This window comes from Salvelinus alpinus, chromosome 22 (assembly GCF_045679555.1).
Source record: "Salvelinus alpinus chromosome 22, SLU_Salpinus.1, whole genome shotgun sequence".
Lineage (NCBI taxonomy): Eukaryota > Metazoa > Chordata > Actinopteri > Salmoniformes > Salmonidae > Salvelinus > Salvelinus alpinus.
In genome coordinates, this window is record NC_092107.1 from 49,099,898 (window position 1) to 49,126,604 (window position 26,707).

Genomic DNA, 26,707 nt, shown 5'->3' on the forward strand with positions numbered 1-26,707 from the left:
TCTAACAACAAATACAGCCATGCTTACTTGTAGAAGCTTTTCCTATCAGAATTATTATTTCCAGAGTCATTCTTGCAGTTCGGTGCAGAACAATACTTGGGCATCTTGTCGACCACCTTGAAGAGTTATCTTTAAAACTGGTCTGGCAAGGTGAGTTGTCAGTTTTGTGATCCACTTGTAGCGTGCGTCAGCTGTTAGCTTGTGTGCGTTACGTCAAAATGATGCGACTCGCATATCACGTGGCGCGCGTTATGCTGCATTCACAACAACTGGGAATGCGGAAATCGCCGATTTCCGAGCGTTCAAACCGGGGAACTCGGGGGGGAAAAAAACAGGCTCCGACTGGGAAAAATCTTTTTTATTAAATTATTTTTTATTTCACCTTTATTTAACCAGGTAGGCTAGTTGAGAACAAGTTCTCATTTGCAACTGCGACCTGGCAGATAAAGCATAGCAATTCGACACATACAACAACACACATGGAATTTTAACGGTCATTCAACTCGGAATTCCAACTCGGGAACCCTGTCCTTTTTCTAGATTTCCGACTTTCCGAACAGAAGAACACTGACGTTATGATTTGATCTCGTATTTACCGAGTTTTTTTTATTTTTAAATGCCGCATTCAACACACACTTCTGAGAACAGCTGTAGCACAGAACAATGAGCCAAATATTTCACCGGATGTTTAAATGTGAAGCATCCGGTTGACGTTTCCACTCCCTACCAAATATGGTTATGAGAGGAAGTCCAATGACTGGCAATGGAAGAAGCTGAAGTGAGACGGATTTTAGCCTACAATTCAAATTCTGCTAATTTTCTCATCGATGAAACATTTAATCTTAATACAGTTTTCTGTTTCCAAAACTTTAAAATCCGTAACAGAGTGGACTGTGTTTTGTACTTTACCCTTTGCTAAAGTAAAAAACAACAACGTTGTTTTGGAACGCAATGAGTTTTTGCACACGCGCACTTCAGAGTAGGCGTTCCCTAACGGGAATATGCAAAATCATGCTAGAACGTGCCAATAGGATCTCACTAGATCGTCCTTGGCTCAGCCCACCGCATTGCTTGGCTCTGCCCACTATGACTCATTCTCTCCCATTGGAAACGACCTGCTCTGGTCTATCTTCAGTTACATATACACATATCGTTGGCTGTGGCGTCATAAAAACTCATTATGTCTGTTGGTGTCGTTCTTGTAGCTCAGTGGTTGATATATGTCTAAAGACGGTAAACTATACTTGGCTGTTAGTATATGTAAAAAAATATATATATATATACTTGGCTGCATTAGCAAATATATTGGTCATTTCTTTGAGGTGGGTGCATTTCTTGACTGAGAGACAAATCATCACACTGAAATTTCAACATAAATAATCATTCATTTAAAAAAAAAATCACTGGACTGGAATTTTTTTTATTCAATAACTTTTTTTCCAAACATGTACACAGCATTACATTTTAAATGATAATATATATATATACACACACACATACACTTCAGTGTATACCATTATCTTAAAAAGTTTAGGGCCAATATTGGGACACTGCAGCTGTGCGCATGAGAGAGAGAAGGGAGGCTTGGTGTCTGGACGTCTGGGGCTATACATCCACACGACGGCAAAGTCACACTGGTAGACAAAACTAACAGTGGAGCGGGTTGAAGCATCACACTAGTGCTTGGCCTTGTAGCAAAGCAGGTCGGGAGAGAAGAGATATTGTGCAAGAGCTGCCGGGAGACAGGAGAGTGACACTACTGACTGAGCTGAAGAACAGCAACACCCCCCCCCCCCCCAACAGGTAGAGAGGAGTGGTGCAGCAGTGCAAAAATAACAACGGAATGAGGATCAGTTTTGTACATGTTGAATGTGAAGAACCTACAACGTCTGACTACTAGTAATGAACAGCACCGTGCAGTGTGAGACTGGAGACAAACAACCAGGTTCTTCCCCAAAAACACCTCGTTTTCTCCTGAAAACGTTCGTAGCTTCGTAGCTACATTTTCTCCACTCACTTTTGCCATACTGTAAAAAATATTTAACTTGAATAAAACTATATTTCACAGGATGTATGAACCAATACCATAGTATAGACATTCTGCTGTCACCCCCCCCCCAACCCAACCCAACCAGACACACTATAAACGGTGCAGTTGGCCAACCAGGACAACCAACATTATGTATGTTTTTACAGTAGCAGAACAGTCAAATATTATTCTTTACAGTTTTGCTGCCGCGTGTTCTTACAAAATCCGACAGGTCCGATCATTCCAGTTCTTATTTAACCATACAGTACCAATACAGTATAATTCATCATTCTAAAATCACTACCGGGAATGAAACCCATCGATAGCCGGGAATGAAACCCATGTGTGGGACCAATATGGACAGAAATTAGGGAGAGATTTGAGTTTTCCAGTTTTAACAAAATACAAAAAAAAAGAAGAATGAACACACCCAGTTCTTGACTGTGCCGGTCGAAGATATACATGTCCCTTTCCACCTTAACTGCCATCACAACACCACGTTGTCTACTCTGAACGCAACAAGAGGGATTTATGGGAAACCGCTCCCCATTCCTTCCCCCTTGGTACTAACCCTTCAATGTTTCCAGATCTTTAAAAGTGCTGACCCATCAGATGTACAAACATCAAAGAATTAAAAGGTCAAAGGGAGGGGAGGAGAGGGGGGGGGGGTAGGGAACTACTGGGGGACAGGCTGGGAGAAAGGGATCCCATGGACCAGTGGGCCCACGGCATGTTGTGGTCTAAGGAAGGAGTGGTGGGTGTGGTCAGCCAGGAGGGAGGTGTCAGGCTGAGCCGTCGTGGGCGTGGGCTTCTACATCATCCCCATCTGCATCAGAGAGTTGGCGTACGCCATCGGCTTCACATTCGGATGAGGCTGTGGAGGAGAGATGGAGATATTTTATTGGCCGTGGTAACAAATAACGGAAACTTATTTTCCCCCCTCAAAGCTAAAGATCCAGGGGTCCCGTTCCCACCTCGATCCCGTTCCCACCTCGATCCCGTTCCCACCTCCCTTCCACCCTCTTCTGAACCAAGCCACTCTCTCTGCCTCACATTTTCTGAACAGCTGAAATAACAAATCCTTCAGCCATTTTTTAATTTTTTTATTTAACTAGGCAAGTCAGTTAAGAACAAATTCTTATTTACAACACAAAAACTACCCCCGGCCAAACCCGGATGACGCTGGGCCAAATGTGACGCAGCCTGGAGTCGAACCAGGTACTGCAGGGACACCTCCTGGAGTCGAACCAGGTACTGCAGGGACACCTCCTGGAGTCGAACCAGGTACTGCAGGGACACCTCCTGGAGTCGAACCAGGTACTGCAGGGACACCTCCTGGAGTCGAACCAGGTACTGCAGGGACACCTCCTGGAGTCGAACCAGGTACTGCAGGGACACCTCTTGGAGTCGAACCAGGTACTGCAGGGACACCTCTTGGAGTCGAACCAGGTACTGCAGGGACACCTCTTGGAGTCGAACCAGGTACTGCAGGGACACCTCTTGGAGTCGAACCAGGTACTGCAGGGACACCTCTTGGAGTCGAACCAGGTACTGCAGGGACACCTCTTGGAGTCGAACCAGGTACTGCAGGGACACCTCTTGGAGTCGAACCAGGTACTGCAGGGACACCTCTTGGAGTCGAACCAGGTACTGCAGGGACACCTCTTGGAGTCGAACCAGGTACTGCAGGGACACCTCTTGGAGTCGAACCAGGTACTGCAGGGACACCTCTTGGAGTCGAACCAGGTACTGCAGGGACACCTCTTGGAGTCGAACCAGGTACTGCAGGGACACCTCCTGGAGTCGAACCAGGTACTGCAGGGACACCTCTTGGAGTCGAACCAGGTACTGCAGGGACACCTCTTGGAGTCGAACCAGGTACTGCAGGGACACCTCTTGGAGTCGAACCAGGTACTGCAGGGACACCTCTTGGAGTCGAACCAGGTACTGCAGGGACACCTCTTGGAGTCGAACCAGGTACTGCAGGGACACCTCTTGGAGTCGAACCAGGTACTGCAGGGACACCTCTTGGAGTCGAACCAGGTACTGCAGGGACACCCCTTGCACTGAGATGCAGTGTCTATGACCACCGTGCCACTCCGGAGCCCATTTGAATGAACAGTCCCACAAATATGGATTGAAGGCTATACAACCCGTCTGTTATAACCAATATTGCAGTTGCACGAGCAGGAAAGTCCCTACACAATACACTGTAGCAAAAGCCATCAGCATATTGTGTGGTGTAGGCTAATCTGTCTCCTATTGGTGATGATAATCTACATAGTTATTCTGCTTTAGACTGTCTCCTATTGGTGATGATAATCTACATAGTTATTCTGCTTTAGACTGTCTCCTATTGGTGATGATAATCTATATAGTTATTCTGCTTTAGACTGTCTCCTATTGGTGATGATAATGTGGGAAGCGGCAGAGTGGGAAGCGGCAGAGTGGGAAGCGGCAGAGTGGGAAGCGGCAGAGTGGGAAACGGCAGAGTGGGAAGCGGCAGAGTGGGAAGCGGCAGAGTGGGAAGCGGCAGAGTGGGAAGCGGCAGAGTGGGAAGCGGCAGAGTGGGAAGCGGCAGAGTGGGAAACGGCAGAGTGGGAAGCGGCAGAGTGGGAAGCGGCAGAGTGGGAAGCGGCAGAGTGGGAAACGGCCACGTTAAAAAAATGCTGCCACCTGCACAGAAATCTCTATCAATAGCCACGACGAGTCGGGTTCTAGAAAACCCAAAACTGCAGCCTGTTTAAAGGCCTGAAAGGTACTGTAACTAAGTAGATCTACTGTTATAGTAACGTTGGTTAGGGTTAGTATGTCAAAGTTATTATCAGATGGTACTTACCACAGCAGTGAACTGGTGAAACTCTGGTTTGAGGTCTGATCCTCTGAGGTGGATGTACGCTCCCTTATTAGCCATCTGATCACTTGAGAGAGAAGGAGAGAGAGAGAAGGAGGGGGGAGAAGGAAAGAGCGAGGGAGAGCGATAGCGGGGGGAAGGGGAGAGTGAGGGGAAGGGGAGAACGAGAGTGAGAACGAGAGCGAGGGGAAGGGGAGAACAAGAGTGAGGGGAAGAGAAGGAGAGAGAAGAGAATACTTTTACTGTGATCTTAAATGTATTTAGAGGGGTTGACATTTGACATGTGAGAGTCTTACAATAGATATTGTTTAAATCTGGCAATGCAGAAAAAAAAATGACTAAAGTTGTATTGAATAGTGAGTCTGTTGCCCTAGTTACCAGTAGTTGGGCGCTGAGAAGACTGTGATGCACTTCCCTGAGTGTGTGACCTCATAACCCTCTGCCTTGACCTCGTGACTGCGGACGATGTAATCCAGCTTGTTCTGGTCCAGGAACCGCTCGGTGACGTCAGGACCAAACTGACAGCTAACACCTCGCTTAGAGACAGACCGCCCATTCTGAGGGTCGGGAGGGGGTAGAGAAAGAGAAAATAATTAAATAGACAGATGACATGATGCAGTACAGCTATTTAAACCAGATTATATTATAATTATATTTTGGACAAGAGTGTATTTCTAGGACAGTGCTGGACACCAAACCTGTGGCTGTGGGTCTGACCAGAGAAGATCACACATTGGACCTAAAGAAAACAAAACAGTTGATTAACCAACACTTTTTAATTCCTAGGTCCTAAACGAGAAAGATATTGATTAATTGATCGCTCTTACCAGAGTCTGGGGGCTGTCTGTTCCTGTCGATCTTCCTCAGATCATCCAGCATCACTCCGTCCTCACTGAACAGCCCTCCGTGCATCACCTGACAGAGACAGAACACAACTACAGTCAGAATGGATCTAACTCCAGAAATCTGTCATTAATTGACGTTTTTTGCTGAAGAGATTTCACACAATTTTACATTTAACGTAGAAGTTTTGTGCATTGTTTATCAATGAAAAAATGTGCAGGAAAACGAGTCATCTCTCACTGAATGGCAGACTTTATTGAAGAATCCCTACTGTTAAAAAAAATCACAGACGGAAGGGACTTTTCTTCACAGACGAAAATCACAGACAAAGAGACTTTTCTTGCCTCCAGAAAAATTGAGTGCCGAAACAGTCGAAAAAACCCTCACCGAAGTCCAAAACTCCACCGAACTGTTTCGGCTGGGAAGCATGCGGACGCCTTAACAGAGAACCTACCATGACTTTGCTGTTTAATACACCGTGTGAGGGCTGTCAGGGGTCAAAGGTTAGAGGTCAGGGATACCTAACAGGACTTTGCCGTTAATGCACTGCGCCAGAGGTTAGGGTTGAAAGGTCAGGGTTACCTACCGCGGGAGAATCTCAATTGCATTAGTTCCTTTTCTTCGCCTCCCTCTCAAAACCCATTGGAGGAGAAGGTCAGAGGGGAGGGACCTGGCTCTCGGATGGTACCGGAGCACCGGCTCTCCGACCAACAGGCTCCGATACGGCTTCTAACGGTACCGGAGCACCGGCTCTCGGATGGTAACGGAGCACAGGCTCTTCGGCCAACAGGCTCTGATACAGCTTCTAACGGTACCGGAGCACCGGCTCTCGGATGGTAACGGAGCACCGGCTCTCGGACCAACAGGCTCTGATACGGCTTCTAACGGTACCGGAGCACCGGCTCTCGGATGGTAACGGAGCACCGGCTCTCGGACCAACAGGCTCCGATACGGCTTCTAACCACAAGCCATAAGACTGCTGCTACTCTGTTCTTTATTTTATCCTTATTATGATCTATCCTGATGTCTAGTCACTTTATCCTGCCTTCATGTCCATATCTACCTCAAATACCTTATTATTATCTATCCTGATGCCTAGTCACTTTACCCTGCCTTCATGTACATATCTACCTCAAATACCTTATTATTATCTATCCTGATGCCTAGTCACTTTACCCTGCCTTCATGTCCATATCTACCTCAAATACCTTATTATTATCTATCCTGATGCCTAGTCACTTTACCCTGCCTTCATGTACATATCTACCTCAAATACCTTATTATTATCTATCCTGATGTCTAGTCACTTTAGCCTGCCTTCATGTACATATCTACCTCAAATACCTTATTATTATCTATCCTGATGTCTAGTCACTTTACCCTGCCTTCATGTCCATATCTACCTCAAATACCTTATTATTATCTATCCTGATGCCTAGTCACTTTACCCTGCCTTCATGTCCATATCTACCTCAAATACCTTATTATTATCTATCCTGATGCCTAGTCACTTTACCCTGCCTTCATGTACATATCTACCTCAAATACCTTATTATTACCTATCCTGATGCCTAGTCACTTTACCCTGCCTTCATGTACATATCTACCTCAAATACCTTATTATTATCTATCCTGATGCCCTAGTCACTTTACCCTGCCTTCATGTACATATCTACCTCATACCTTATTATTATCTATCCTGATGCCTAGTCACTTTACCCTGCCTTCATGTACATATCTACCTCAAATACCTTATTATTATCTATCCTGATGCCTAGTCACTTTACCCTGCCTTCATGTACATACAGTGGGGAGAACAAGTATTTGATACACTGACAATTTTGCAGGTTTTCCTACTTACAAAGCATGTAGAGGTCTGTAATTTTTATCATAGGTACACTTCAACTGTGAGAGAAGGAATCTAAAACAAAAATCCAGAAAATCACATTGTATGATTTTTAAGTAATTAATTTGCATTTTATTGCATGACATAAGTATTTGATACATCAGAAAAGCAGAACTGAATATTTGGTACAGAAGCCTTAGTTTGCAATTACAGAGATCATACGTTTCCTGTAGTTCTTGACCAGGTTTGCACACACTACAGCAGGGATTTTGGCCCACTCCTCCATACAGACCTTCTCCAGATCTTTCAGGTTTCGGGGCTGTCGCTGGGCAATACGGACTTTCGGCTCCCTCCAAAGATTTTCTATTGGGTTCAGGTCTGGAGACTGGCTAGGCCACTCCAGGACCTTGAGATGCTTCTTACGGAGCCACTCCTTAGTTGCCCTGGCTGTGTGTTTCGGGTCGTTGTCATGCTGGAAGACACAGCCACGACCCATCTTCAATGCTCTTACTGAGGGAAGGAGGTTGTTGGTCAAGATCTCGCGATACATGGCCCCATCCATCCTCCCCTCAATACGGTGCAGTCGTCCTGTCCCCTTTGCAGAAAAGCATCCCCAAAGAATGATGTTTCCACCTCCATGCTTCACGGTTGGGATGGTGTTCTTGGGGTTGTACTCATCCTTCTATTCCTCCAAACACGGCGAGTGGAGTTTAGAGAAAAAAGCTCTATTTTTGTCTCATCAGACCACATGACCTTCTCCCATTCCTCCTCTGGATCATCCAGATGGTCATTGGCAAACTTCAGACGGGCCTGGACATGCGCTGGCTTGAGCAGGGGGACCTTGCGTGCGCTGCAGGATTTTAATCCATGACGGCGTAGTGTGTTACTAATGGTTTTCTTTGAGACTGTGGTCCCAGCTCTCTTCAGGTCATTGACCAGGTCCTGCCGTGTAGTTCTGGGCTGATCCCTCACATTCCTCATGATCATTGATGCCCCACGAGGTGAGATCTTGCATGGAGCCCCAGACCGAGGGTGATTGACCGTCATCTTGAACTTCTTCCATTTTCTAATAATTGTGCCAACAGTTGTTGCCTTCTCACCAAGCTGCTTGGCTATTGTCCTGTAGCCCATCCCAGCCTTGTACAGGTCTACAATTTATCCCTGATGTCCTTACACAGCTCTCTGGTCTTGGCCATTGTGGAGAGGTTGGAGTCTGTTTGATTGAGTGTGTGGACAGGTGTCTTTTATACAGGTAACGAGTTCAAACAGGTGCAGTTAATACAGGTAATGAGTGGAGAACAGGAGGGCTTCTTAAAGAAAAACTAACAGGTCTGTGAGAGCCGGAATTCTTACAGGTTGGTAGGTGATCAAATACTTATGTCATGCAATAAAATGCAAATTAATTACTTAAAAATCATACAATGTGATTTTCTGGATTTTCGTTTTAGATTCCGTCTCTCACAGTTGAAGTGTACCTATGATAAAAATGACAGACCTCTACATGCTTTGTAAGTAGGAAAACCTGCAAAATCGGCAGTGTATCAAATACTTGTTCTCCCCACTGTATCTACCTCAAATACCTTATTATTATCTATCCTGATGCCTAGTCACTTTACCCTGCCTTCATGTACATATCTACCTCAAATACCTTATTATTATCTATCCTGATGCCTAGTCACTTTACCCTGCCTTCATGTACATATCTAACTAAAATGCCTTGTACCTCTGCATACTGATCTGGTACTAGTACCCCCTGTATATAGCTCCAGTCTTGTGTATTTTAATCTGCATCGTTGCAAAGGGCAACACCAGTTGTATTCGGCTCATGTAACAAATAGCATTTGATTTGATTACCTCCCTGTTTGATGGTACACTACATTACCAAAAGTATGTGGACACCTGCTCGTCGAACAACTCATTCCAAAACCATGGGCATTAATATGGAGTTGGTCCCCCCTTTTGCTGCTATAACAGCCTCTACTCTTCTGGGAAGGCTTTCCACTAGATGTTGGAACATTGCTGCGGGGACTTGCTCCCATTCAGCCACAAGAGCATTAGTGAGGTCGGGGCACTGATGTTGGGTGATTAGGCCTGGCTCACAGTCAGCGTTCCAATTCATCCCAAAGGTGTTCGATGGGGTTCAGCACATGACAGTCAAGTTCCTTCACACCGATCGACAAACAATTTCTGTATGGACCTTGCTTTGAGCACGGGGGCATTGTCATGCTGAAACAGGAAAGGGCCTTCCCCAAACTGTTGCCACATTTGGGGAAGCACAGAATCATCTAGAATGTTATTGTATGCTGTAGTGTTAAGATTTCCCTTCACTGGAACTAAGGGGCCTGAACCATGAAAAACAGCCCCAGACCATTATTCCTCCTCCACCAAACTTTACAGTTGGCACTATGCAGCCGGGCAGGTAGCGTTCTCCTGGCATCTGCCAAACCCAGATTCGTCCGTCGGACAGCCCATAGATGGTGAAGAGTGATTCATCACTCACGAGAACGCGTTTCCACTGCTCCAGTGTCCAATGGCGGTGAGTTTTACACCACTCCAGTCGAAGCTTAGCATTGCACATGGTGATCTTAGGCTTGTGTGCGGCTGCTCGGCCATGGAAACACATTTCATGAAGCTCCCGACAAACATTTATTGTGCTGATGTTGCTTCCAGAGGCAGTTTGGAACTCGATAGTGAGTTTTGCAACCGAGGACAGACAATTTTTGCACGCTATGCGCCTCAGCGTTCCCATTCTGTGAGCTTGTGTGGCCTACCGCTTCACGGCTGAGCCGTTGTTGCTCCTAGACGTTTCTACTTCACAAAACCAGCACTTACAGTTGACCCGGGACAGCTCTAGCAGGGCAGGAATTTGATGAACTGACTTGTTGGAAAGGTGTCATCCTATGACAGTGCCACGTTGAAGGCCATTTTATTTATTTATATATTTTATTTTTGACCTTTATTTAACTAGGTAAGTCAGTTAAGAACAAATTATTATTTTCAATGACGGCCTAGGAACGGTGGGTTAACTGCCTTGTTCAGGGGGCAGAACGACAGATTTTTACCTCGTCAGCTCGGGGTTTCGATCTTGCAACCTTTCGGTTACTAGTCCAACGCTCTAACCACTAGGCTACCTGCCGCTCTAACCACTAGGCTACATGCCAATGCTTGGCAATGGAGATTGCACGGCTGTGTGCTTGACTTTATAAACCCGTCGGTAACGAGTGAAATAGCAGAATCCACCAATTTGAAAAGTGTATTCCCCAAAATCCAAGTTCAAAATGTGAATTTACTCATCTCGTATTTACGGCTTCACACCTTACCACATAGTTATAAACGCCAAACTACCAGGACCTTTGATGCACTATGCCAGAGGTTAGGGGTCAGAGGTTAAAGGTCAGGGTTACCTACCAGAACTTTTCCATTGATGCACTGCGCCAGAGGCAGCCACTGGAAGACCTCACTGAAGAGCGTAAACATCTGAGTGGTGTACTTGGCTTTCACCTCCCCCTCAAAACCATACATCTGGTTCATGTTGTCAGTCTCGTGGTTACCTAGTTACACAGGAACACATGGACATTAGTTACCAACACAATTTACCCTTCGCTAAGCCCCACTCCCTGAATTATGGGCAAGCAATCGCAACGCTTCGACGGATAGCAACTGTAGTTGAGTCTAACACCTCGGACAAGGTCACGTTGAAAACCCTTGGAAGCAAAGGAGGGCTAAGGCAAAAACAGAAATGTCATTTAAAAAATGTATTGTTTAAAGGGTTAAATAATTTAACAGTGCACCAGAGGTACTTGCAACTACGATACATGAAATACAGAGCCTGTTGTTTTTTTTAGAATAATAGATTATACTGTTTTTATTATACTGCATTTGTTAGCTAGCTTGTTAGCTAGGTCTCATTGAAAACGTTGCTAACGCTAGCTGGTTGGCTAGCTCTCATTGAAAACATTGCTAAGGCTAGCTGATTAGCTAGCGCTCATTGAAAACATTGCTAAGGCTAGCTATTTAGCTAGCTCTCATTGAAAACATTGCTAAGGCTAGCTGATTAGCTAGCTCTCATTGAAAACATTGCTAAGGCTAGCTGATTAGCTAGCGCTCATCGAAAACATTGCTAACGCTTGCTAGCTCTCATTGAAAACGTTGCTAACGCTAACTGGTTAGCTAGCGCTCATTGAAAACGCTAACCGGTTAGCGCTCATAGTTAATATTACTCATTGGCATGTAGCTAAATTGTCTATTAGGAATATAACTCTCATAGGCTGTTGACAAACAATTGGAAAGCACTTGTTAACTCCAAAAGTGGTTAGTAGTTTTGACTGCATGCAGAGTGCCTTTAGAGCCATCTAGTGGCTAGCTACACGACAAACTTAATTTGACCAGGTTCCCATAAAGCAATTGTAATGACAGTTCACCACAACATACATGAGTCTCCTGATCAGCAAGAGGTAGTCTGTTTAATTTCATTGTGTATTAAAAGCACAGTTTAAGATCATTGTGAGGGGTTTTCTCCAATGGTTTGAATGGGGAATTGGTCTTCCTGGTAAAATGTTGACCAAGGTCACAAAAGTAACCAAGGGTGGCAAGGCTTAGTGAAGGGTCCATTACACATGGGTAATATAAACATTAGCAAAGAAGGAAGACTGGCCACGGATATACAGTGCTCTTAACTTCCTCTGTGAGCCTACTGACCTCTGAGCCGGTAGAAGGAGGAGCCTACTGACCTCTGAGCCGGTAGAAGGAGGAGCCTACTGACCTCTGAGCCGGTAGAAGGAGGAGCCTACTGACCTCTGAGCCGGTAGAAGGAGGAGCCTACTGACCTCTGAGCCGGTAGAAGGAGGAGCCTACTGACCTCTGAGCCGGTAGAAGGAGGAGCCTACTGACCTCTGAGCCGGTAGAAGGAGGAGCCTACTGACCTCTGAGCCGGTAGAAGGAGGAGCCTACTGACCTCTGAGCCGGTAGAAGGAGTCCGGGAGGAGCATACTGACCTCTGAGCCGGTAGAAGGAGTCCGGGAGGAGCATACTGACCCTCTGAGCCGGTAGAAGGAGTCCGGGAGGAGCATACTGACCCTCTGAGCAGGTAGAAAGAGTCCGGGAGGAGCATACTGACCTCTGAGCAGGTAGAAGGAGTCCGGGAGGAGCATACTGACCTCTGAGCAGGTAGAAGGAGTCCGGGAGGAGCATACTGACCTCTGAGCAGGTAGAAGGAGTCCGGGAGGAGCAGCTTGAAGCCGAACAGAGTCAGAATGACCTCCAGGGAGAACGAACCACGGTCCACAAAGTCTCCATTAAACAGCTGTGTTATATTGTTAAGGGTTATCATGTACATTTATTTGAATACAAACACCGTTTTACTGCACATGTCACCGTTTTACTGCACACGTCACCGTTTTACTGCACACGTCACCGTTTTACTGCACACGTCACCGTTTTACTGCACACGTCACCGTTTTACTGCACACGTCACCGTTTTACTGCACACGTCACCGTTTTACTGCACACGTCACCATTTTACTGCACATGTCACCGTTTTACTGCACATGTCACCATTTTACTGCACATGTCACCATTTTACTGCACATGTCACCATTTTACTGCACATGTCACCATTTTACTGCACGTGTCACCGTTTTACTGCACATGTCACCATTTTACAGCACGTGTCACCGTTTTACTGCGACTGAGCAGGATACATAGGGGTTGGTCTCGGAGGGTAAGCCGTTCAGCTCAAAGATGTTCAGAAGGTCGTAGAACTGTCCATGTGTGTCGCCACAAATGGTTATCTTCTCTGTCTGTTGGGGAGGAAACAGAACAGGTTTAGACACAGGAACAGTTCATATGCTTTAGGGGATAATCGGACCACCAAGTGCTAACAGTCAGTATCTGGATAGCGTGTGAAATGCTTGATAAATGTATGTGATATCAACAGAGGGGTATATTTTCTGGGTGATTTAAATATTGACTGGCTTTCATCAAGCTGCCCACTCAAGAAAAAGCTTCAAACTGTAACCAGTGCCTGCAACCTGGTTCAGGTTATCAGTCAACATACCAGGGTAGTTACAAACAGCACAGGAGTTAAATCATCAACATGTATTGATCACATCTTTACTAATGCTGCAGAAATGTGCTTGAAAGCAGTATCCAGATCCATAGGATGTAGTGATCACAATACAGTAGCCATATCTAGGAAAACAAAAGTTCCAAAGGCTGAGTCTAATATAGTGTCTAAGAGGTCATACAATAAGTTTGTAGTGATTCCTATGTTGTTGATGTAAAGAATATTCGTTGGTTCGTGGTGTGTAATGAGGAGCAAACAGACGTTGCACTTGACGCATTTATGAAATTGCTTATCTCAGTTACTAATAAGCACGCACCCATTAAGAAAATGACTGTAAAAACTTTAAATCCCCTGCAAATTGAGAAATCATGTGACTAAACTGAATAAAAAAGAAGAAGAAACTTCACTATGAAACAAAGATAAATGACATTAAAGAATGAGAGTAAAAAGCTTTGGAGCTCCTTGAATGAAATTTTGGGCAAAAAGGCAAACTCAGCTCCATCATTCATTGAATCAGATGGCTCATTCATTACAAAACCCACTGATATTGCCAACTACTTTAATTACTTAATTATTGGCAAGATGAGCAAACTTAGGCATGACATGCCAGCAACAAACGCTGACACATCCTAGTATATCTGACCAAATTATGAATAGACAAGCGTTGTAATTCTGAATTCCGTAAAGTGAGTGTGGAAGAGGTGAAAAGGGTATTGTTGTCTATCAATAATGACAAGCCACCAGGGTCGGACAACTTGGATGGAAAATTACTGAAGATAATAACGAACGATATTGCCACAACTATTTGCCACATCTTCAATTTAAGCCTACTAGAGAGCGTGTGCCCCCAGGCCTGGAGGGAAGCTAAAGTCGGCTGAGAGAAATTGATGATAAAATGATTGAGGATGCTGTTTTGTTAGACTTCAGCGTGGCTTTTGACATTATCGATCATAGTCTGCTGCTGGAAAAACATGTGTGTTATGGCTTTACACCCCCTGCTGTAATGTGGATAAAGAGTTACCTGTCTAACAGAATACAGAGGGTGTTCTTTAATGGAAGCCTCTCCAACATAATCCAGGTAGAATCAGGAATTCCCCAGGGTAGCTGCCTAGGCCCCTTACTTTTTAAAATCTTTACTAACGACATGCCACTTGTATTTGTGAGAGGTATTGACAATAATGAAAGCACCGAGCTGTCTGTTTAAACTACTAGCACACAGCTCAGACACCCATGCATACCCCACAAGACATGCCACCAGAGGTCTCGTCACAGTCCCCAACTCCAGAACAGACTATGGGAGGCGCACAGTACTACATAGAGCCATGACTACATGGAACTCTATTCCACATCAGGTAACTGATGCCAGCAGTAGAATCAGATTTTAAAAAAACATTTAAAAAACACCCAAATGGAACAACGGGGACTGTGAAGCAACAAACATTGGCACAGACACTTGCACACACACGATAACATACGCACTATACACACACAGAGTTTGTGATATATATATATATATGTTGTAGTCAACTACAGGCGTGAGGGCACACACTTGGTGTGTTGTGAATTCTGTAATGGAATGTTTTTAAAATTGTATAACTGCCTTAATTTTGCCGGGACCGCAGGCAGAGTAGATGACGGGGATCAATAATTAATACAAAATCTGACAATTGGAGAACTAGACAGGATGAAGAGCAATACCAGGAAGTCAACATACATCACGGATGTCTCACCTCTTTTAACGTGATCTCAACTAGACTGGGTAGATTGGACAAGAGCTCTTTGACTTGGATCAGAATCTGAAAAGGATTTTATTAGCCAACACAAATACAGGGTTACATAGGGTTTCAAGCTGATGCTTAAGTTTACCTGACAAGTACAGTATTACCTTATTGTTATAGGTGTACCTGATACCTGATAACTACAGTAATATTACCGTATTGTTATAGGTGTACCTGATAACGACAGTAATATTACCGTATTGTTATAGGTGTACCTGATAACGACAGTAATATTACCGTATTGTTATAGGTGTACCTGATAACTACAGTAATATTACCGTATTGTTATAGGTGTACCTGATAACTACAGTAACATTACCGTATTGTTATAGGTGTACCTGATAACTACAGTAATATTACAGTATTGTTATAGGTTTACCTGGCAAGCACACTACTACAGTATTATTATAGGTGTACCTGATAAGCACAGTGATATTACAGTATTATCTGTGTACCTGATAAGTACACTAATATTACAGTATTATTATATCTGTACCTGATAAGCACACCAACGTTACAGTACACCAACGTTACAATATTATTATAAGTACACGATAAGTACACTAATTTTACAGTAATATTATATCTGTACCTGATAAGCACACTTTCTGTGCAGTTTCTTCTGGTCTTTGAAGCATTCCATCATCTCTTTCATGAACCTCATCGTCACCTTTCCTTCTTCCAGCTTCGGTCCAGTGTACTCGTCCTCAATCACTGCATGGGTGGCACAATCAAAATCAACCACATGTATACAGCCCATTTTACAGCAACATTTGTCACCAAGTGTTTTACAGTAACTCAGTCTTGAAGATCTTCATTTCAAAAACACCAGGATGTATATAGGAGGTAGTCCATTATCTAGACATTCAAATTATATATATATATATATAAGATATAGAGATATATAAATATATATAAAAAATTATAAATCAAGTAATGCATCCTAAAATATAAAGATTACAAACTCACTCATGTTTTCGATGTCTAGGGAGTCTACGACCGATTTCTTGAGCTCGTCGCTGGCGATGGCTCTCTCGAAGGCTTTCTGTTTCACGATCTTGTTGCACTCCTGGTATTTCATCTTAGCGTCCTTATCGCTGGGTCGCACCCGCACGACCTAACCCCACAACACCAGGCAAACACACAGGGCAAGGACTAGGGTCAGTCTCACACTTAAAACACTATCCCAGGTACCAGTACTACACAATGGTCAGTACCATGTCAGAAACGTCAGTCCAAAATTCAAAAGGAAAATTGATTTTACAGCCATGGTTTGGTAGTAAATTAATACAAAACACAGTTTGGATTTCTAGAAATAGTTAATGCTTCTCTCCTCTCACTAAGGCTTCAGTACTGGCCCCCAGTAGAGACGGTTGCATCTGTGTAGAGCAATATGTCCATGACACCAATACTCTAAATTTGTCTCAGTGACAGCCAGGCAGCTATCACTGTCAGTGATGTGGCACAGCCAGCCAGCCAGCCAGTGAGCAGAGCTCCCCGTTGCCAGAGCCTTGGGGTGTTTATGTCAACATGGAACAAAGACCAGCTGTTGATAAATTACCTTTTCCCCCCTCATTGACCAAAAGTAAATTTAAATGGAACATTTCATTTGATGGATTGAACTTTTGATCGATTTACTGAACTGACCACAATTAAAACAAAATCTAACCCACGCAGTAGGTGACTGCCTAGTCATTACACTGTCAAGGTAGAGACATTCGCAAGATGACATCTCAAACAGGGCGACTTTCTAAATGTTGACGACAGCCTCATTATTGGCTTCTCCCTTGTGACAAGCCCACATTCTCATCTGCTGTCCTCATCTTAGTAATAATACTACTGTTACACGGGCCTTATACAGCGCTGGTCAAACCCAGTCATCTGGTAGGACGTCACCTTGTGATTTAGGTCACCTGTTTTCTTTTTTTTGGCGACTAACTTTTTGTCTTATTTTTTGTTGTTGTGAGGGCTTCAGATCACAATAATATTAGAAAGTACATAACGAATTAAAACAAAAAACGGGACAAAACACCAAAAACCTAAAATAAATAAATTAGGTGCCGTCTATTCATCCCCCCCATGTTGTGGACATTCCAGCTTTTGAAAAGCTGGAAACAGCAGATTTTTAATGGAATATCTACATAGGCGTACAGAGGCCCATTATCAGCAACCATCACTCCTGTGTTCCAATGGCATGTTGTGTTAGCTAATCCAAGTTTATCATTTTAAAAAGGCTAATTGATCATTAGAAAACGCTTTTGCAATTATGTTAGCACAGCTGAAAACTGTTTTTCTGATTTAAAGAAGCAATTAAACTGGCCTTCTTTAGACTAGTTGAGTATCTGGAGCATCAGCATTTGTGGGTTCGATTACAGGCTCAAAATGGCCAGAAACAAAGAATTTCTTCTGAAACTCGTCAGTCTTTTCTTGTTCTGAGAAATGAAGGCTATTCCATGTGAGAAATTGTCAAGAAACTGAAGATCTCGTACAACGCTGTGTACTACTCCCTTCAGAGAACAGGGCAAACTGGCTCTTACCAGAATAGAAAGAGGAGTGGGAGGCCCCGGTGCACAACTGAGCAAGAGGACAAGTACATTAGTGGGTCTAGTTTTAAAAACAGACGCCTCACAAGTCCTCAACTGGCAGCTTCGTTAAATAGTAACCGCAAAACACCAGTCTCAACGACTCCAGGATGCTGGCCTTCTAGGCAGAGTTCCTTCATCTAGTGTCTGTTATTTTGCCCATCTTAATATTTTATTTTTATTAGTGGTCAGTCTGAGATAGATAAGACTTTTTCTTTGCAACTCTGCCTAGAAGGCCAGCATCCCGGAGTCACCTCTTCACTGTTGACATTGAGACCGGTGTATTTCAAATCAAATTGATGTTATTTTAAAATGGACAAATAAATGTGCTTTTCTTTAAAAAAACAAGGACATTTCTAAATGACCCCAAATTTTTGAGCGGTAGTGTATCTATGCAAAAAAAACTAAGCATCATGGGTAAGTCATCTTATGTTTGTACATTTGTTAGTGGGTCCAAGGCACACATCGACAGTCAGCCTGCATACTGGACAATGATATTCGATACAGATATTCAAACTACAACTGATGAATTTAAATATGAATACATGAACTCATAATAAGGTTTAGTTGTTCTCTAATGTACGCTCTAGTGAAAGGACATTTGGCGATACCATGGTTACCATGCCGTTTGTTTCTTTAGTTTAAATTATCACAATTTGTTTCGGTAGAAACTCTATACATTTTTGTATCCAGAAGAATGACAAATAAATGTATTATTATTTTTCAGCAAACTCTGGACATTGGATTTGTCTGCGTCAAGACTGATATTTCACCACCCTCCATCGTGGCTAAAGGATTAGAATGGAAAATGTATTTGAACAATTATATTGGACAATTTAGCCACTACAGTAACTATTCCCATTTAAGTCACCTGGGGATTTACAATGATGTCATCTTCCTAAGAGCACCTTGAAGCTTCCCCTCCTGTCATCCTCCTAAGAGTACCTTGAAGCTTCCTCTCCTGTCATCCTCCTAAGAGTACCTTGAAGCTTCCTCTCCTGTCATCCTCCTAAGAGTACCTTGAAGCTTCCTCTCCTGTCATCTTCCTATTCCTAAGAGCTTCCTCTCCTGTCATCTGCCTAAGAGTACTTTGAAGCTTCCTCTCCGGTCATCTTGCTTAGTGTACCTTTAACTCTCCTGTCTTGTCTAACCGTGTCCGGTCTTACCGTCTCGTAGTCCTTGAGCGCAGCCTTGAACTTGCCCAGGGCCATGTTGGACGTGGCTCGGCGGTAGTAACCCTTGATGTAGTTCTTGTCTATCTCCAGACACTTGGTGGCGTCGGCCAGAGCGTAGCCATAGCACTCTGTCCGCAGGTACGCCAGGCTGCGGTTGGAGAAGTAGATGGCGCTGGACGGGTTGAGCTCCAACGCCTCCGTGTAGTATTTGATTGCATTGTCATAGTCTTTATCTAGAAAACAACATCACATACATGGTCATAGAATTCCTCTAGAAAACATCACATTCGTTTAGATCGGAATCAGTTCCACGTACAAGGCTATAGTGGACTTTTTCCTCGAGTCACTCATCTTCAATAATATGCATTTATTGGCTTACTGCCTGTCAAGGAACGGGCTACTGTCGTGGCAGAATCTGATTTAGCGAGGTAACATAGATAAGATGTTATTTTCATCATATACTTGTGAGATACTGTGGGTAGTGGCATTTTCCCTTCTGAGCTAGGGCTTAGTCAATTGGGGCCCAGAGAGGGGAGAGGTCAGGCTTGTCTTCATATGTCAAAGTATCTGTTAAACTATGTGGTGCTATGTAGAATATCAGAAGGGGAGGAGGACAGAATGGAATATTGTCTTCTTATAGGAATGTGTCTGTAACTATTCCTAAACCATGTGAAGGAAGGGATGGCGTTATTAATGGGGAACAAGTTAGTTATCTCATACAATGTCTATACGCCAGTCACTCCCTACTTTTCTCATGGGGGGGAAGGAGTAAGGCAGTGTTTGGAACCATTGTATGTCCCCTCTGAGGTTGCCCTTATCTTGACCTAGTAATGACCTAAGAGGCTCACTGTCTTTTCTGAGCTTATCCAGGAAGGGGTGTATTTGAGATGGGAGTATCTAGAATTGACAATTGATGTATGCCATTGGATGAGGTGATGTTGTGGTACCAAGCATGAGATTGAAACCTCGTCTTAGGAGACCAAACTGAACGATGATTTATAGCTGATGCTGTCTAACGATAGGATACTCCTCTTTCAAGTAAGAGGTTCTTTGTAAGTTGAGAGGGGTGTATCTTGGCTATAAATGAAACTAAGAATTGTTTTGTAAGGACTCTCAGAGAATTCATTGATAGACACTGAATTGATCTGAGAGTCAAAAAAGGGCTATGGTGAAGCTTATATATATATTAAAAATTGAATTTATAATATAACTCTGACTTGTGTGTGGTTGGCTCTCTCTCTCTCTCTCTATTGAGTAATACAGGAAATAACCACGACACTACTCAAGTTGTCAAAGAAACCCGTGGGAGTTGTCATTGGCGGTATTGAGCAAAGTAATAAAAAAACACAAGGTTCAAAGGTTAAACTCTAAAAATGTGTACCACTGGCAGACAAACCCACACATTAGGAAGTGACTTTCCCTTAGCGGGTGGATTGATTGGCTACTTGATCAAGGGTTATCTTACCACTGTGATATGGAAGCATTACATTATCCTGGATTTCAAGTGTAATCCAACACACTGATGGGGTCCATAGCAGGAAAACAGTGGCTACAATAACTAGCTACACCATGGGAACTCTAACCTGCCAGTGTAGCGTACCAGGGTACTGTAGTGTAGTAGTATTTACTATGGATCCCCATTGGCTGCTGCCAAAGCAGCAGCTACTCTTCCTGGGGTACAGCAAAATTAAGGCAGTTTATATATATATATATTTTTTTTTTAAACATTACAATACATTCACAACACACTGTGTGCCCTCAGGCCCTACTCCACCACTACCACATATCTACAGTACTAAATCCATGTGTATGTATAGTGCGTATGTTATCGTGTGTGTCTGTGTGTGTGTATGCATGTGTCTGTGCCAATGTTTGTGTTGCTTCACAGTCCCCGTTGTTCCATAATGTGTATTTTTATCTGTTTAAAAAAAAAAATCTGATTCTACTGCTGCATCAGTTACCTGATGTGGAATAGAGTTCCATGTAGTCATGGCTCTATGTAGTACTGTGTGCCTCCCATAGCCTGTTCTGGACTTGGGGACTGTGAAGAAACCTCTGGTGGCATGTCTTGTGGGGTATGCATGGGTGTCCGAGCTGTGTGCCAGTAGTTCAGACAGACAGCTCAGTGCACTCAGCATGTCAATACCTCTCATAGATACAAGTAGTGATGAAGTCAATATCTCCTCCACTTTCAGTCAGGAGAGATTGACATGCATATTATTAATATTAGCTTTCTGTGTAGATCCAAGGGCCAGCCGTGCTGCCCTGTTCTGAATGAATTGCAATTTTCCTAAGTCCTTTTTTGTGGCACCTGACCACACGACTGAACAGTAGTCAAGGTGCGACAAAACTAGGGCCTGTAGGACCTGCCTTGTTGATAGTGTTGTTAAGAAGGTAGAGCAGCGCTTTATTATGGACAGACTTCTCCCCATCTTAGCTACTGTTGTATCAATATGTTTTGACCATGACAGTTTACAATCTAGTGTTACTCCAAGCAGTTTAGTCATCTCAACTTACTCAATTTCCACATTATTGATTACAAGTTTTAGTTGAGGTTTAGGATATAGTGACTGTTTTTTTCCAAATACAATGCTTTGTTTTAGAAATATTTTGGGCTAACTTATTCCTTGCCATCCACTCTGAAACTAACTGCAGCTCTTTGTTGAGTGTTGCAGTCATTTCAGTCTCTGTAGTAGCTGACGTGTATAGTGTTGAGTCATCCGCATACATAGACACTCTGGCTTTACTCAAAGTCAGTGGCATGTCGTTAGTAAAGATTGAAAAAAGCAAGGGGCCTAAACAGCTACCCTGGGGTACTCCTGATTCTAACCGGATTATATGTGATAGGCTTCCATTAAAAGAACACCCTCTGTGTTCTGTTAGACAAGTAACTCTTCATCCACATTATAGCTGGGGTGTAAAGCCATAACACAAGTTCTTCCAGCAGTAGGCTATGATCAATAATATCAAAAGCCGCACTGAAGCCTAACAAAACAGCCCCCTCAATCATTTTATTATCAATTTCTCTCAGGCAATCATCAGTCATTTGTGTAAGTGCTGTGCTTGTTGAGTGTCCTTCCCTATAAGCATGCTGAAATTGTCAATTTGTTTACTGTAAAAAAAGAATTGTTTCTGGTCAAACACAATTTTTCCCAGAAGTTTACTATGGGTTGGTAACGGGCTGATTGGTCGGCTATTTGAGCCAGTAATACTATTGTTGGGTAGCGGAATGACTTTAGCTTCCCCCCAGGCCTGAGGGCACACGCTCTCTAGTAGGCTTAAATTTAAGATATGGCAAATAGGAGTGGTAATATCGTCCGCTATTATCCCCAGTAATTTTCTATCCAAGCTGTCAGACCCTGGTGGCTTGTCATTGTTGATAGACAACAATACTTTTTTTCACCACCTTGCCAATCAGTTGGGCTGGACAGTTTTTACAGTCATTTCGGAGGGTGCTTATTAGTAACTGGAATAAGTAGTTTCATAAATGCGTCAAGTTTAGCGTCTGGTTGCTCCTCATTGCACACCACAGACCAGAAAATATTATTTACATCATCAACATATGAATCACTACAAACTTCTTGTATGACCTCTTATACACTATATTAGGCCCAGCCTTTGGATATTTGGTTTTCCTAGATATGGCTCCTATATTGTGATCACTACATCCTATGGATCTGGATACTGCTTTAACTTCTCTAGGATAGGGGGCAGCATTTTCACTTTTGGATAAATAGCGTGCCCAATTTCAACTTCCTTCTACTCATCCCCAGAATATAACTTCAACCTGTAACCAGTGCCTACAGTAAAGACACTTGGACTGCACTGCACCTGAAATGTATTATCTTCTCACATGGATGTTTAGTTTTACATTTTATTTTATTATTATTTTTATTCTTTATTTTAAGGAAAAAATATATATAAATAAAGTTTACCGAGTTACCGTTTATATAAAGGAACTCAGTGGATTGAAATAATCCCGTAGACACTAATATATTTACTTCACATGACTGGGAATACAGATACGCATCTGCTGGTCACATACCTTTCTTTAAAAAAAGTAGGGACGTGGATCAAAAAAACAGTCAGTATCTGGTGTGATCACCATTTGCCTCATGCAGCGCGACACATCTCCTTCGCATAGTTGATCAGGTTGTTGATTGTGGAATGATGTCCCACTTCTTCAATGGCTGTGTGAAGTTGCTGGATATTGGCAGGAACTGGAACACGCTGTCGTACACGTCGATCCAGAGCATCCCAAACATGCTCAATGGGTGAAATGTCTGGTGAGTATGCAGGCCATGGAATAACTTGGACGTTTTCCCCCTTCCACTTGCTTCTTCCATTGTTGTGGTAATGCTGCAATTAGTTGGTTGTAATTTTGGGGAGATCAGACATTTCCATATATTTTTGTTAGCTGCATGTGTGACATAACTCCACCAGGTCTATTTATGATATCATTTACAAAGATTATACTTTATTAAAATAATGTTATTTTTTTTATTATCAATTAGTAGATTTGAGTTTAACCACAATATTTGTTGTATTATTTGTTCTGTCTTTCTTGGTGGATTAAACTGAAAATCGCAACCAACTTTCTATTGCTTGTTTTAAAAATAACAATATTTTGGAGATTATTTCGTTTTCAAATAACCGAAAGTGAGAGGTTGTAATCTGAGTAAAGGGAGAGGTTGTAATCTGAATAAAGGGAGAGGTTGTAATCTGAATAAAGGGAGAGGTTGTAATCTGAGTAAAGGGAAAGAGGCCATTCTTGAACATGGGGTGAGACATTTTTACTAATCTGCTAGAGAACCAGTTTGGATTTAAGTATAACTTTTGGATGACTGAAGCCTTTAGTGAGCGGTCTAATGCTTTAATATTTAATCATTTCTGCCCTCCGAATTCATATTCATTATATAAAACAGGCCTTTTTAAATTTTGTCTAGCTTGCCATTCCAAATAAAAATATAGATATTTTTTGCTCATATAATTTAAATAAAACAGGTTTCTAGGTGTAGACACGGCCGTAAGCAAATAGGTAAACTGGGATATGACTAAAGAGTTAATCAGGGTGATTTGTCCACAACTAGACAGGTATTTTCCTTTCCATGGTAGCAAGAACTTATTTATTTTTGCTAACATTCTATGAACATGTACTGTAGTGAGATAATGTTTTCCCTTCGGGATATGTATACCGAGTACGTCCACATCCCGTCACACCATTTTATTGGTAAACTACACGGTAATGTATTTTTTAAGTGATCCAATACGTAATATAGTATACGTACCATAATTTGGTTTTAATCCAGAGAGGTTAGATAATCTGCCACACCCGTCAGGTGGATGGATTATCTTAAAGACATTTAAGAGAAATAAGCTTATTGTGCATATGGATCTGGGATCTTTTATTTCAGCTCGTGAAACAAGGGAACATTTACATTTACGTCATTTAGCAGACGCTCTTATCCAGAGCGACTTACAAATTGACATCACTTTACATGTTGCGTTTACATTTTTTGTTCAGTGTATATGCAGGCGAAGGCATTTGATTGTAATCATGTTGGCCCATATAGGTTTTAGGATAAAAATACACCAAAACGGTCTTCACGGGCATGAGTGTTACACACAATACATATTTACACGTGATTTAACCTCAATCAAATGGTACTATGGCTGCCATATTGGATTTGAGGCTACATCCATGGTGGCAACCAAAGATAATCTGTGGTGGCCACTGACTTAATTACAAGGGTAGGGGCTAACGTTACAAAAAAGGAATCTTGGACAATAACAAAAAAATTATAATTCCCGATGTCTGAGCCAACGTGTTTTCCTTAGATCCGATTACAATAACCACAACATAAAAAAAACAACATGTGAAACTGTATGCATTTTTGTCAGGCAGGACCATACTGCACTAAATGAGAGGAAATCTGACTTGAAAGGTGTCTATTAAAATTAGCCACCAAAAAATAACGCTTAGATTCATTAAACATTATTCATAGTTGACATTATGTTTACAGGTGTATATTTCAAATATGCACCAGAAATATCCTAACGCTGTTTGTTTGTGTATATAGGACAGACAACAAATTACTTGCGTTCCACATTTCAGCAATATCAGAACTTTCAATATTGGGTTACATGATCGCCCCTCCAGCCAGGTATTATTCTGTATTTTCTTTACCTTTTCCACAAGGAGAATATAAGTACCTATGTTGAAAATGTTTACCACACACAGACATTTAGGAGCACAACGAAAAATATTTGAGTTATTAAAGCTAGAATTCACTGGTGCTCGTAAATAAATAAATAAAAAATAGGCGCATATGCGAGTAAAATGGTCGCACTGTTGAGTGCCCTGGGGGTGTGTCACAATAGCTATCAATTTAACCCCTTTTGAAGGAAAATATTTTTACACAACCATCCATTTCATAAATGGGAGACATTAGGGATGTGAAAAAATATGTTTTTGTTTTGTTCTACCGCGGCTATGGGGTATCTCGATTTGGGGGCCTTGCCACTTTCCTATAAGCTAACTTTAGTAGCGATGTGATTTAGGGTATTATGTGCAAAGTGTATGATCTCGTGGGAGACAGGGTTTTTTTTCAATCGGAAAATATGTGTCAAATTGCAAAATTAAAACTAAAACAGTGAAATCATGTTGATTTCTAACGAACAGTAACTAGCTAGCAAATGAATGACTTGACATGGCCTGTCTGCACGCACCAGTGTGATACTGACACAATACCGACTTGTTTAGCGTGAAAGACATCTAGAAAATTCTGGTTGGTGTCATCAACATTAGTTACGACATACTGTATAATAACAATGATCAATATTACATGGAATATAAAACGGATCGGTTTCTGTTTTCAAGAAGAACCAAGTTGCGACGACAACACAACCACACGACTGTGAGGCACGTTTTCACAAGTGTGTTAGCGGGTGTGCTAACTAGCATTGCAGCAATGCGCCGTTTAGCTAGCTAGCTGATAGCATAGCAACCGGCTCATGTGTGCTAGACAAATCCACCGTTGTTGCCCATATGAAGGACACTGCATTTGGATCATTACAGACTTTGTCCAGATAGATTGAAAGATAACATTAATCTAGAACAACTTTACAGGGTTGTCATATTACCTTTAAAGCAATTATTCGCCTTCTCCTTGAGTTTCTCTGCCTTTTTATCTCCCTCCGCCATGTTCTCTCTGCTGCCGCTTGCGGATGTTGCCGTATCGTTCGCCATTAACAGTACAGTCGCAAAGTGCGCACATTGCAGTCCTATGGTCGCAAACTACACTTCTCCACTGAGCCCTGATCTCGGGTCAGTTTTCAATCGCTCCACTGACGCGTGAACTGTCTGTGGTAGCAGAGTTGTCCTAATTTGAAAAAAGAAAATAACCATTGACACTAGGTTTTAACAGAAATAAGCAGATTTATTTTTAATTTTTAACTATGTTCAACTGAAAGAATAAGTAATTCGTCTACAATGAAGGAACATTGGAATTGCTTGGCCAAATTTCACATACATTG

The 26,707-nt window shown here is 42.6% G+C and overlaps 1 protein-coding gene across 1 annotated transcript; it reads right to left on the bottom strand.

Moving 5' to 3' along the window:
- Positions 1-1,400: 1,400 nt before the first annotated feature.
- On the bottom strand, positions 1,401-26,473 carry LOC139549616 (serine/threonine-protein phosphatase 5-like). The gene is made up of 13 exons (XM_071360278.1): positions 26,315-26,473; positions 19,163-19,404; positions 16,384-16,531; positions 16,007-16,128; positions 15,367-15,432; positions 13,272-13,370; positions 12,769-12,874; positions 10,981-11,123; positions 5,711-5,798; positions 5,582-5,622; positions 5,262-5,440; positions 4,869-4,950; positions 1,401-2,903 (listed from the first exon to the last, which is right to left on the bottom strand). The coding sequence occupies exons 1-13, from the start codon at positions 26,418-26,420 to the stop codon at positions 2,841-2,843; spliced, it is 1,485 nt and encodes a 494-aa protein (XP_071216379.1). The 5' UTR covers positions 26,421-26,473; the 3' UTR covers positions 1,401-2,840.
- Between the last annotated feature and the right edge of the window lie 234 nt (positions 26,474-26,707).

Excerpts from the sequence above, each read along its gene's own strand:
- LOC139549616 (XM_071360278.1), bottom strand. The coding sequence starts at position 26,420 with ATGGCGAACGATACGGCAACATCCGCAAGCGGCAGCAGAGAGAACATG. Across the intron at positions 13,371-15,366 it reads TTGAGATCACGTTAAAAGAG|ACAGAGAAGATAACCATTTG; the intron begins GTGAGACATCCG and ends CCTCCCCAACAG. Across the intron at positions 5,441-5,581 it reads GGTCAGACCCACAGCCACAG|AATGGGCGGTCTGTCTCTAA; the intron begins GTTTGGTGTCCA and ends CCCGACCCTCAG.